Source organism: Corvus hawaiiensis, chromosome 2, assembly GCF_020740725.1.
Source record: "Corvus hawaiiensis isolate bCorHaw1 chromosome 2, bCorHaw1.pri.cur, whole genome shotgun sequence".
NCBI lineage: Eukaryota > Metazoa > Chordata > Aves > Passeriformes > Corvidae > Corvus > Corvus hawaiiensis.
In genome coordinates this window covers 33,810,395-33,823,877 of record NC_063214.1, presented here as the reverse complement: position 1 = coordinate 33,823,877, position 13,483 = coordinate 33,810,395, and the positions used below count along the sequence as shown (strand labels likewise).

At 41.1% G+C, this 13,483-nt stretch overlaps 1 protein-coding gene across 1 annotated transcript in view; it reads right to left on the bottom strand.

Annotated features, from left to right (window-relative positions):
• The window catches only part of ACER3 (alkaline ceramidase 3), a 56,905-nt gene extending 47,653 nt beyond the window's left edge, over window positions 1–9,252 (bottom strand). The window contains exon 1 of the mRNA XM_048294325.1: window positions 9,055–9,252. Within this exon, the coding sequence (XP_048150282.1) occupies window positions 9,055–9,157 (103 nt within the window). The 5' untranslated portion in view covers window positions 9,158–9,252. The remainder of the gene's footprint in view (window positions 1–9,054) is intronic.
• Between the last annotated feature and the right edge of the window lie 4,231 nt (window positions 9,253–13,483).

The following is a 13,483-nucleotide window of genomic DNA, read 5'->3' as shown; positions in this document are numbered from 1 at the left end:
TTCTTCTCACAAAGACAGTAAGATCAAAGTCCGTATCTTAAGTATCTCACAGTCTTAGCCAAATAAAGGAAGAGATATGAAATACACTGAAGGTTCAAGCTTTAAAGACTATCTTTTTGTTATAAATATAAATTAATATAGTACCTACAATAACAGTTTATAAGGTGCGTGACAGGAATTCGGGCAGAAGTCTGTTTTACTGAATAAGATACAAAGTAGTTGAAAACCATATACAAATTAACCATGTTCCCAACACAAATGGTGGCCTAAACGCTGGCAGAGGAAATGCTTGAGACAAGTGTAGAAAAAAAAATAATACAGAAGTCAAGTGGAAATCAGCATGGAAGAGCTTGGAAGGAAGTGCATTTAAGAAATGGAAATTGCTTTACAATGTTTCTCGGCAGCCCAGAACAGAGGGGAAGAAAGGACATGAAAAATTAAACTGGGATAGACTCAAGAATTTCAGCACTGCACTGATGTTAGGCATTGTTCAGGAGAACATATTAAGAGGAGCCTTGCAGGATTATAAAACTTGGGCCTTGAAAGATTTAACAGCCACCAAAACTCCGAGTGAAAAGCAACTGTGGTATCACAGACCACAAAGGCATAGCAGTTTGTTTAAGTGAACAAAAACAACATCTGCTGTATGATTTCACTGCTACAGAGCACTTCTCTGCTGCTTTCCAAGGCATCGACACAATTCAATTGAACTGATTCTTAGAGAGACACTGCACCCATCAGCAGCACAAACCAGCAATGATCCTCTGGTTTTTGCTCTGCTGCATCTAAAGAAAGCCCTGAACTTCCACACTGCTGCTGCTAGCGGCAGCTTATGGAGATGGTATTAAACTGGTATGAACAGGAGTGCATTGCCAAACTTTTTTCTACGTTTTTGCTACTAAATTGAAAAAAATAAAGCAAAAAGTTTTGTTTCTCTGATTTTCCAGGCAGTTTACTCATACACTGGTCAGCACATTGTGTACAGTTTGTTCTTTGTGCTTATACAGGTAATTTTCACAACTACGAAAAGGACTTGGAAAAAAAAGAAAAGAAAGACAAAGACATCAGTTTCCATTCATGAACAAAATATTAGCTGGAACAACTCTGAGTTTATCTATTTGTGGGTTTTTCTTAAGTCTGTAAGATTTAAAATCTAAAAAAAATAATGAAGTCTGTATCCTGTGGAAGGAATGCAGGAATATCAGTAGAAATACACCCTGCAGCGTGCAATAACCCCCAGAGCAGCTTGGCTGCTGCAATCTGGGGCCAGCACCAGACTTGGAAGTCTCTGACAGGAGAGCAGCACTGCAAATTCCCTCCAAGAACAATCAAATCTGTAATGAGAACCACACAAATGTGAAAAGGTTTGCTGTGCAAGAATGGGCAAGAAGAAACTTGTAGAAGAAAAATACACCCACTTTACCTAGAAGAAATACAAACTCCTCTCTGTGACAACAAAATCAGTTCATCAGTTCTGTTGGTCATTTTAGCTTCTTGTTGCAGATGACTTATTTGATTTCAGAGCAAGCCAGATCTGCAGATCCTCTTTCTCAGAGACATACAAGTAATTTTTCAATTATCCCTGAGTTTCCTCAATGAAGCTTAAAATACCCATTTGAAGGGATCACAGCATGCTTTCCAGTCAGGAAGCAGGTCTTTGCCTGAACAAACAAATGGTATTGACCAGGGAAGATGAAGAGATCTGTCATTTGTTCATCAGGTTAACACAGAAATACTCTGTCCCAAGATTGAAAGTGTCCAGACTAATTTTAATGCTCAGTGCTCTAAAGGACTTCTTTGAGCTAATATTGCATCTGTTTCCCAGACGCTGGTTCTTGTTCAAATTAAAATCCTTATCCAACTGGAATTAGCAATTACTAAAAATCCAGCTTACAGAGTAGTAGCATTTTGAGCTTACTGTAAATAATGAGCTCATTAAAGCACTGTATAAATCAAGAGCTTCTAGGGTCATGTCTTATGACCATTAAGTTGATACCTGGAAATCCTACTAGTTGGAATACATATAAAATTCATACAAAGCCTACAGATGTTCAGCTCATCCCTAACACCATGTCTTTTCCTAATTCTGCTTGTCTGCTTTTCTGCCTGAAGAAGTCCAAATCTTGCCTTCTCAAATGTAAAAGTCAGGTCTCAAACTAACATCCTGAACCTTGCCTAGTTTAATCAGGCCACACTCTTGTCCCCTTCTCCAGTTCCTTTGGTTAGAGAGGAGAATCTGAGCATTATCTGCACTTGGCTAAGGGAAAATACCTTCCTGTTGACAAAGCCAGCCAGAGATCTTTTAAGAGACACACACTCTGCACGTATCATTTCAGGGTCACTCCAAGGACACTGCATTCAAAAAACATGTCAAAAGGAACCAAGGAATAATGTAAAACCAAATAAAAGAAACAAAAGCCCCAGGACACAGCTGGGAAACAGACATTCTGCTGGACACTAATCTCAATTTTGAAATAAAGTTTGGAATTTCCTTCAGGAAAGCTCTGCAATATGCAGGGCAGGTTGAGTCACCAGTTGGTGGAAAGGCAAAGAACTGAAGAGGAATCTTGTAAGGCTGAGGAAGGGGCACAAAGGATGCAATCTCTCCACTGAGATTGACAGAGAGAACAACTTCTGCCTCCCGAACTCCAGACACACTGAAGTATGTACTCTGCCAGAAGATGATGGACCTGACTGTAAAGGAGATAATGATCCTGCAGATGCTGACTGCACTGATTATTTAGAAATACCAGTTTTTCAGTCACTGATCACAGTGCACATGCAGCACACTTCTTCAAGGAAATTAATTTTTCGAAACAGAAAAAAGTAACATGGTTAGACACTCCATTGTTTTGAGCTAGCACAAAAACTCTGAATATTTTATAGTTGCATTTTCAAGTACAAAGGAGGGTCTGCGCCCAAAACCTTAAATCTAAACAGGATGCAGCAAAATCACTGAGCCTCTACCCTGAGCTTGCCTATATGGGTATATTCAGATCAATTAATGGTAAATGATTGACACTAAAGCAGTGTTGCTCTGGGGTTTTTTTTATTGCAACCTTCTCTAGAATTTCTCTCTTCCTGACACGTTCTTTTGCTCTTTGTAGTACTTCCCCACACAATAACCAAGCACCTTTAATTCATGCAGCAGCTCAGTTTCTCTGCTAATGGACGGAAGAATGTCTGTAATTAATGAGGCAGGTGCAAAGAGCCCCCCAGCTAGAAGGCAGTCTAAGGTAGGTAGCTTAGCCCTGATAACGACTTGCAAGTGGGTTCTCCTCCTTCTAGTATTATAATGTCATTTTTTGATACGTATTTTGAATTAAAAGAACTCTTTGTATTTTCTCAACCTTTCACGAGCCACAAACCTTTCCATGATCCTCTTGAGGTAGTCAGAGAAACAGCCGAGCGTATGAGCACTCACACGTGTTGCAAGATAAAACAACCATACACTGCTGGGCTGTTGGGACTGGAGACAATTCCCAGAATTCCTCTGAACATTTTTGCAGTGCATATTAAATCAGTCTTCTTTTTTTTAAAAAAAAAAATCTTTCCCACTTATCTGTGAAAGGCACCAGCAAATATAGAAAATGCATTACATAAATAGCAGTTTCACATACACAACACAACAAACGCCAGACTAAAGACTTTTTGTCTTTCAATTATGACAAAAGTTTTTAATCTGTGACTAAAAGCTCATTAAAAGTAGCTTAAAAGTCAGCAGTGTTCCTTTAAAATAATTTATTTTACGTTAATTTTCCTATTTCTAGCTACTATATTCTGCAAATTCCTATCATGCAGTTCATAAACCTGTCTGCCTCAGTTTGCACATAAAAAAATTAAATTGTACAAATGTCACCGCTCTGTTACCATTTGGAGTGGCAGATGCCTAACTGCCAGCTGCACAAGTACTGAATATGAAGCACTAATTACAGAGTAATCAAATGCTTTGTTAAACCATATTTAAGAATTTTATTGTCACTTAATAACTACACACATATTAGCAGATAAACACACACGTGCTCCATTAGCACAGCATCTGCCAAGTTTTAAGCATATCCACAACATGATGGATAAATGAGAACTGATGATTGGAGAAATCAACTTCCCAAGAGCCTTCGGCCCCATCCTTCAATGAAGGCTGGGAAAACTGAAAATTAAGTTGTCATGAGATAAAAGGTAGAGTTGCATCATGGATGAAAGATAAAAAGCAAGGAAGAATTAAAAATAATATATAAATGATTAGTGGTGGCGAAATGCATCAAAACAGTGCGACAAGACTATCTTAAGGCTTAAGCCAAGAATGTACATTTACAGCCTAGGAAAGGAAATAAATTAATGCAGCAGTATTTGCCACTGATTCAAAATCAAATAGAAAGAAAGAAAAAAACATGACAGCAGACACCATCTGGCTTACGATTTTGCTTGTGCTATACTATTCTTTGGAGAAAGAAACCCCTCTTTCAACTTCTTTTTGTCTGCAGCACAAAAAGCAAGCTAGAAGCATTCATCCTAAAATGCACTGCACAGCTGAGCACTGTTCTGCACACTCCACTTGACTTTACACTCACCATCAATTAGTTTAATGTCTCCTTTACCTTTTTGCCTGCAGTGTCCCTTCAGTTGAGGGAGCTCCCTCAAGAAGCCAGATGAATTTCCAGAGGAAACTTGTGATGTGGTTTCCTCCAATTAGGTCATTAAATTTACACACTCAAATCCCTTTCAGTCTTAAATTAAGTCTACGGGCCTGTGACATTGTCTTCGGCTAATCCACTCTTTAGAACTCATCTGTGTCATGTCATCTTTAAATCATTCCCTCTCAGCCAGGCAGTTGAGATGATCACACCAAATTAAACTTGATGATGCTTCCTTCATCTGCCACTTAATCACTGAAAGACCAGGCAGAATTCTTGAAGGCAGACAGTTGGCTTTATTTTAGTTTTTTTAGTCTCACATAGACAGTACCTAGCCCAACAGTCTCTAGCTGCTTTCCAAAGCCTCTGGCAAAAAAAGGCAAAATGCAAAAGGACACCCAAGAGGAACAAGTGACAATCCATATGTGGCAGTACAAATGCAACATTAATGACATTATTCTAAGGTGAAGTAAATTTTGCAAGTTTTTAAGTTCTAAAGTAATTATCCCCATGGAAAACAGAGATCTGTGCAGCTTTGGCAGCTGTCTTCTCCGAATAATGCCTAAAAAGAAACAACAGTATTTTTGTGTCACTTCATAATGTAGAGAATGCTTGGATGGCACTCTGTGTCATCCAAGATGTGAGATAATGAGATATCTCACACTGAACAACACAAGTAACACTAACCTTATTTCAATCTCTTGTCTGAAGCAAAAATCAGACGGCTTTAAGGAAGAGGAATAAAAATAGCTAGAAACATGGGCAGATTCTCATGACTTGGGTGGGTTTTTTTTCTAGATAAGAGTCCCATAAGGAAAGCCCAGTTACAAGGAGTCACTTACCAGATCTCTAATGAAAACCAAAACTAATGGATTTAACTCTGGAAATTATAATAATAACAATAAAAAAATATCTTCTTCTATGAAGATATCAGAACATGCTGAGACAAGACCAGAAGCCAAGAAAGAAACAATTTCACCAACTCCTTGAGAAGCCTGAAGCAATGTTCTAGATGCTTGCTACTGTAAATGCCAGCATAAGGATATATTATCTCTAAACCAGTCATGTTGTAGATGATGCATATTACTCGTGGACAATGATAGCTCAAAGCAACATAACTGGAAACATGACTCAAATTTGATCCAAACTGGAACACAGCATTCTGTTGATAACGACAACAAATTCGCCCCCATGATTCTCCTGACTGAGAATTGTAAGCCCTCATGTACCACACAGGGCTCCTCTGAATTTAAAGTATTTGTTTACATTGGTACTACTGTACATGCTTTCAGGAAAGGGAATATGTGAAGATTAATTATATTCACTCATCATATTCTACAAGAGAAACTCTTCTTACAGGGATGACTGAATGCAAGAAGGGTAAAGCTCCCGTCATAGACATTCACATCAAAACAGACCCCCAAAACTCAATGCTACGTGGGCTAAACTGGCCTGAAACATCAACCCTGCCAAAATAAGGAGTAAACTGCAACATTTGAGTGCTAAGTGTTAAAAACTAGAACTTATATTTGACCGTTTTCTATTTGCTTGTGTGGGAGGATGGTTGGTTTATCCTTTACTATTTTTCTTAATCAAGTGTACAAAAGTCTGAGTAATTCAGCATTCAAGCACTGGGATCTGGAAAGGTTTAGTTTTAAAGAAGGAATAAAAAAAAAGCATGTCTACTACTTGCTCTCCAGCACACAGGTATCAATCCAGAACTCCTGAGAAACCCTGAAAAAGGAATTACTATACCATACAATGGGTTTGATCAGTGAGGGCTATAAGACTCATTTTAAGGTTTAACATAGTTAAGCTCGCAAAACAATTCTTTTCAACTGGTTTTCCATTTAAATTGGTTTAATATTCTACAGAAGGATGTAGAGCAGTTAGTCATCCACCTCCACAGGGGAGAAAAACTGGCTAGGTGCAGACTTAGAAAGGCAAGAAAAAGCATTTTTCATTACAAAAAAAAAGAATTTTTGAATACAGGTCATTGTATTCGGGATACATCAAGAGAATGCAAGTATGAAGTGCTACACCACCACCTTGCCTCACTTCCACATCTCTCACTACATATAACTGATAAGCTGTCATAATTTACACTAGTTTTTTAAGGAGTGAACGGCAAGGAACTACATGTGGGCTTTTGGAACACAATGTAGCAATTTTGTACTAAAAGTAGCATATTAAAACCAAATTGCTAAATGCCAAGAAAATGTAATTTGCACAACAAGCTTTCTATTTGGCTCTTCAGCCTGAAACCTATTTGGTTTGGATTTGCCAGTATTCTTCAATCTTTGGGCCTCCAAAGTTTCTTATAAATTACTAATAACAAACATTTAATGCAAAAATTTTTACATACAATCAGCTTTACCTGAGTGGTACCAAACTGATTTTTCACTCTTCTGTAAGGCAAAACTTCAAATAATATTCCCACAACACTTAATGCTTCAGACCCTGAAAGCAGTGTTACAGAACTACTGCTGAAGAAAATCTAATCCATCTTGGCATCTGGACTGAAATTAGCTGCTGTTAAGCTAACCCTAAACCACAGCAGACTTACTGACTGTTTTGCATTTTAAACTTAGACCATTTTAAATGCTTCATCTTACAGCACAGCCCTTATATACAGTTTTTTCCGTGCAACTGACCGACCAACAAACCGTGGTCCCAAGCACTGAAACCATAAGGAGGAACCAGACTTTGTATAATTACTCCCTTTTTCTTCAGAACTCAAGCCTTTCTGCCTCCCATTACACTCATCCTCATCTTCCTTCTGAATAATCTAAAAGTAGATGGGAAGTATCAGTTAACAAGGCCAACAATGCAGGGATTATTTAAAAAATTTACATGCTAGTCAAATTTATTTTTACAGTAGTGAAGCAACAGAGCTTCCTCTTCCCTATGCGAATTATCTCCCAAAATTATGGCTGACAACAATGAAAACACAAAAATACACACTCTGGAAAAGTCTCATTCTATTTAAACTTCTAAGTGTGTCCCTTTTTTAAGAGTATTTAATTTTGTTTCCTTTTCAGCCAGCCTGCCTCTTCTCAGCCATAAATCTACACACCAATTTCCTTTTTCCTCTGAGCTTCTAAGCTGCTTATGTGCCGTTGTTCTTTTCAGGTCCTGCTCTCCTTCCTATTCCTACACTCTGAAGCCTCTTTCTCAATTACTCACTTTGGATCCTCACCCAGGTCACTGTGTACACCCAGGAGTCACAGCTTGGCATGGACACCCAGAACTCTCCATCTTCTGCATGCCAAGCTCTTCTAAACTGCTGCTGAAGCATCCCAGCTATGTGAAAAGCCTCCGCACATTGCCCACTTCAAGCACTTCAGGGTAGGTGAGCCTGGTCACTTTAGCACTATTTTCCCAGGGCCCTAACACTTCAAAGGCAGGCACCTACCTTATATGTGTGAAAGTTTTTCGTAGTACAGGGCGTCTGCCAGGCAGCAGCACATAATTATAGCTACTACACCCTTTAAAGTCGCTGCCCAGAATGCAAAAAATACTTTGTTTTTCAACAAAACCTCAGTGACATAGGGCTTGATCCTTTATCACCTGCTACAGACTCCCTTCTCAAGCACCTGATGGATGACTCTGTAGCTGAAGCCCCTTCTTTCTTTCCCTAAAACATGCTAAATCCTGACTGTTTCTGAGCAACACAGTTTCGAGGTCAAACCAATGGCCTGCTCTGAGCTATCCTAAAAGACAACCAAGGGCAACAGAGCGACCCTTCCAGCCTCTCTTAACTCCCACCACCTGCTGCAGAGCAACCAGATTGATGATGGTCATCACGAGGCACTAAAGACCACTTAGGGGAAGGTGTTCTCGCTGGATAAAGACGTGTCTTGCATAGGAAGATACCTTTTCTCTCCAAGAGCAGTTTCAGTTGGTTTGGCTGTCCAGGCTGGGCAGATGGTCCCACCTCAAGGGGAGCAGAGCAGCAGACCCGTGCGGCTTCACGGCGCGGCAGCCCGAGCACGACTCCAGAGAATACCCCTCTCTTCACCCACGCCTGTGGTGCCACACAACCACCCCAGCTCCCGTGATAACCCCGGGACCCACCTCATCTCAGCCACCCCCCCGCTCCAGGCCGGCCATCCCTATGGACACAGGCCGAAGGGACACGCTTGGGATGGAGGCTCAAACAACACGCTGGGGAGAGAGGGGCTACACCACCCCGTCCTTACGACATGGATTTGCGGGAGAAGGCGGTAGGAAACACCCATTTCCACCCACCAGGGTTGGCTGAGGGGCAGCGGCACCGTCACCCCGCAAGAAAGTGGCCAGGGAGGAGGGGGGATTCCCTCGCCGCGGGGAGAGAGAGCGAAGGGCTGCGGAGAGGGAGAAGGAAGCGGCGGTGGGACCCGGGGCCGGGGCAGGAGCCGCGGCCGGAGCGGCCACTCACAGAACTCGGCGATGTAGTAGGAGACGGCGTAGTTCTCCTCGCACCACTCCAGGGTGGAGGTCGGCGGGCCCCAGTAACCCTCCCGGTCAGCGGCTGGAGCCATTGCAGCGCCCGCTCCAGGCTAGAGCGGAGCCAGGACACGGAGAAGAGGAGGGAGAAGGGCGCCGGGCCCGGAGCGCAGCGGCGGCCGGGGCGGGAGAGCGGGCGGGGCCGGCGCTGGGCCCGCCCGCTGGGGGAGGAGCCGCGGTCGCCATGGGGACGGGCTGCGGCCTGCCGCCTGCCGGACGGGGGAAAGGGCGTGGAGAAACGCGTTGTGATGGGAAACGTGGATACGGGGAAAGTCTGGGGGGAAACACCGGCGCGGGACACGCTTGGCTCTCAGGGAACCTGCGCGATGCCCCGTGGGGATGAGGCGGGAGTGCGACATCACGGCGCCCTCCTCACCCACTTTTCAAGCTGGTCTGGGGGCAATGAGGAGGTTTCCTCCTCCAGCTTTCCACCCCTGTTTTCCTTATAGACTTCATGGAGGGTTTGTAAGGTGAGCGAGGCAGCGTGCTGCCTTCCTGTTGTTAAAACACAGCTTCACAACATCGTAGAATAGTTTGGGTTGGAAGGGACCTTAGGGACCCTCTATTTTCAGCCTCCTGCTACAGAGAGGGACACCTTCCATTAGACCACGTTGTTCAAAGTGCCATCCAACCTGACCTTGAACACTTCCAGGGATGGGGCATCCACAGCTCCTCTGGGCAACCTGTGCCGGTGCATCACCATCCTCACACTGAAGAATTTCTTCCTGAAGGCAATGAAGAGGCAAGTAATCCTCATAGGCGTGGGCTGGGAGAAGGAAGGAGTTTTTTTATAGCACTGCCTACTCAACGGGGGTTTTCCTCTCATCTGATGCCTTATTTAGTTTCCTCAGTGCTTACTACGCGTACTATACTTACACCCATAATATGCAAAGTGCTTCTCAAGCAGAGTTGGTATCCAGAGGCAAGTACAATCTAAAATTGGAAAGGCTTGAGACACAAGGGAAAAGAATAAAGTGCACCAGTAAAGGCCTAATAATACTGTGTGTGTTTTATGTTTCAGAAGGTGATCCCAAGACTTTAGGAGAAGCTTCGGGCAGACCCTGGGGGCTGTACACAGTGCTTACACCCTGCTAGCCAGCAGAATTTATTATACCTACACATAAACACACAGACTTCTTTTTCCACATCTTATTTCTTCTCACCTTTCCTTCTGTAAGCTAAGAAATGCCAATCTAAACACAGGCCTTTTCTACTGTAAACAGTGCTGTTTCAGAATGTATACATCTATCTTGAAGACTATCTTGTCTTCTGAAGTTCAGTTTGTATATAATTGCTTCCAGCATCAGGTAGAGCTGTATTTAACATATATCACTATTTTTCATCCTGCTATAAAGCACTAAAATAAAATTTATTTTAGTGATGGCAGTGACAATGCACTATAATTGTCAAAAAATCTTTAAAACCCCTGTGGATTTTTATATGCAGACCTGTCTTCCTATATTTTTCAGATCTAGATTACGTCCACAGATTTAGACTTTCAAGATTGAGGTGGAAGAGTACCAGACTGATGAAGATGCACAAAACTGGCTGTGAACAATGAGGAGGATTCTGGCCTGCTTGATGCACTTTAGCTTTTCAGACTTTCAAAGGTTCAGTTTATATAATAAGGAAGTAGGGCTCTGATCTAACTTTTGTTCTAATTAGGAACCATTTTAAGATTAGAAGTTCTTGATAGAAAAATAATTAAAATTTGAAATTGTGGTTGTTCAGAAACTAAAGAGAGAACTATGAAATATTTTAAATATTCACTAATAGTTAAATATTAAATATTTGCTCACCAGGAGCAAAAATGGCAACAATGTGGAAAAATGTAGACAATTTTTGTAATACTGAATTACAGTTGGCTTTAAAGAAATAATTTAAAATATTGATGCTTGTTTCTTTTCTCATCATGTGCATGCTGGCCATGAGAAGATTTGCCACCACACTAGAAAAAAAAGTCAGACATGAAACTGGCTTTAAAACTGGGCAAGATAAATTAATGAAAATTGTATGTGGTTGATACCAATAATGTAGATTGTCATCCATTCTGATTTCCACAGAAATACAAGAAAAATGTATAGCTAGGCCTTAATTTCAATAACTAGGGAATTTTTATTTATTTGGCACGTTTCTGGAGTATTCTCCATCACAATATGCATTTACTTCTGACTTACTCTGTGGCTTGGTTCTCTGCTGTTGAACTCTGACAAACCTTTCAGTCACTGCACTCAGAAGGATAATATTGAAGAGGCAGCCCCAAACTATTATAATGCATACTTTTTTTCCCCTGAAAATGTTTTGTAGACTTCAACTTGTCTTCCACAAAACCAACCTTGACTGCTTCACCTGTTACAAAAATACATATTAAAATCAGTACTTTTCCTCTGTAACCTTGAGCTATGCCTTGTTCTGTCCATTACTGCACAGGATATAAGGTGACATCCTGAAGTTCTTTCCATCTAAATGTGGTCTATCTGATTAAAGGATCAAACCTACCTCTGCCCAGGTGTTGGATTTTCTTTGTCTGATCTGCACAACTTATGGAGGGAATGTCTTGTTTCTGAAATAATGAAAACCAAACATAGAGCCCCTGAAATGCTTATTTTCAGTATTACTAAAAATGCTCTTGCCATGCCCATGGAGTAGTTTCCTGTGGCCTCAGGTTGCCTGTGGCAAAGGATCCTCTTTCCATACAGTTTAATGTTGCCCTGAAACCTCATGGCTTAACTGATCAGTGGGTAATTGCATCATGTCAGTTTACACCACTAGAGGGATATGTCCTGTCACTTTAGTGTGTGGATCCACTAGTATTTTGCTTAGGAATGGGAAAGGACTGCTGTTCAAAAATGGCACATGTTGAGCTCTTTGTGATCAGGTAAATTCAGGGAATGACACCAGAGGAACATTTTTATCTCTCTGTGCTCTGTGCAAACACTTTATCATGGCTGGTGCTGCTGGTTGTTTTATTTCTGTGTAAAATGAGACCTAATAAGCAGATTGTTTAGAACTCGTTATGGAGACATATGTTGGGGAAGACTGTACTTACTCCATCTCATCAGTGTATGTGTGCAAAGGGGAAGATAAAGCTGATATAAAATCTTGAAGAGGTTTTCACTGCTCGGTTCTCATAATGTTAAAATAAAGATATCAGTCACAAAAATAAGCTGAATTTTGTTCTACGAATTGCCTGTTCAAATTTTACAGGTAATTATCCCAGAATGGCTTGGGTTGGAAGGGATCTTAAAGATTTTCTAGTTCCACCTCCCCCTTGCCATAGGCAGGGACACCTTCTACTAGACCAAGTTGCTCAAAGCCTCAAACAATTCCAGGGATGGGACATCCTCAGCTTAACTGGACAACCTGTTCCAGTGCCTCACCATCCTCATATAAAATAATCTATATTTTAATATTATAATATATTATTATAATAATTTTAATCATAGAGTAATAATAGTACTATATAATAATAGTAATAATTATATAGTAGTAATTGTAATTATTATAGAAATATAATAATATTATTATATTACTATAATAATACTGTTCCTAGTATCTAATCTAAATCTGCCTTCTGCCAGTTCAAAACCATTTCCGCTTGTCCTACCACTCCATGCCCTTGTCAAAAGTACCTCTCCAGCTCTCTTGGAGCCCCTTTAGGTACTGGAAGGAGCAATGAAGGCTCCCTGGAGCCTTCTCCAGGCTGAAAAATCCCAACTCTCTCAGCCTGTGTCCATAGCAGAGGTGCTCCTGCCCTCTGAGGATTTTATGAACTTGCCCCTGTTTTAAGGCCTTTCTTTCTATTGGGTCATAGCATTTACACCATCTCAGGTGTGGAATCCTGAGTCATGACTCTCAGCTCTAAAGCCTTACTTTCCATGATAATGTCAGTTTCTAAATACTGCAGCTCCAAATGTCATTATTGGCAGCTTTCTGAATTGCCTGGTCTATACTAGTTACAGAAAAAGGCCATCAACACCTCTAGGTTCTGCAAGCCCAGTTCTGTGTAACATGTAATTTATCTCATTGATTTATATGCAGATAGCATGAGTAAGATGCTAAAAGTAGGATTATAAGAGGTTGAATCAGACTCTTTGTAATGTGCCCTGAAGTTTGAGGGCTCTTTATGAGCACTGGTGCCGAGATGATGATAATTACACCTGGAGTAATATCACAGTAAATTATTGGCACCTGAATGAGTGAAAAAGAGAAGTTGTTTCCTGACATGAAGAAAGATCTGATCCAAGAAACTTTAATGGACTTCAGCAGATCTGATTGCCTGCTCATTGCTGGGTAAAGCAAAAATGCCTGTGCTGGAGTTAATGGAGACAGACATTTGTAAATTATCATCAAGGGGACTC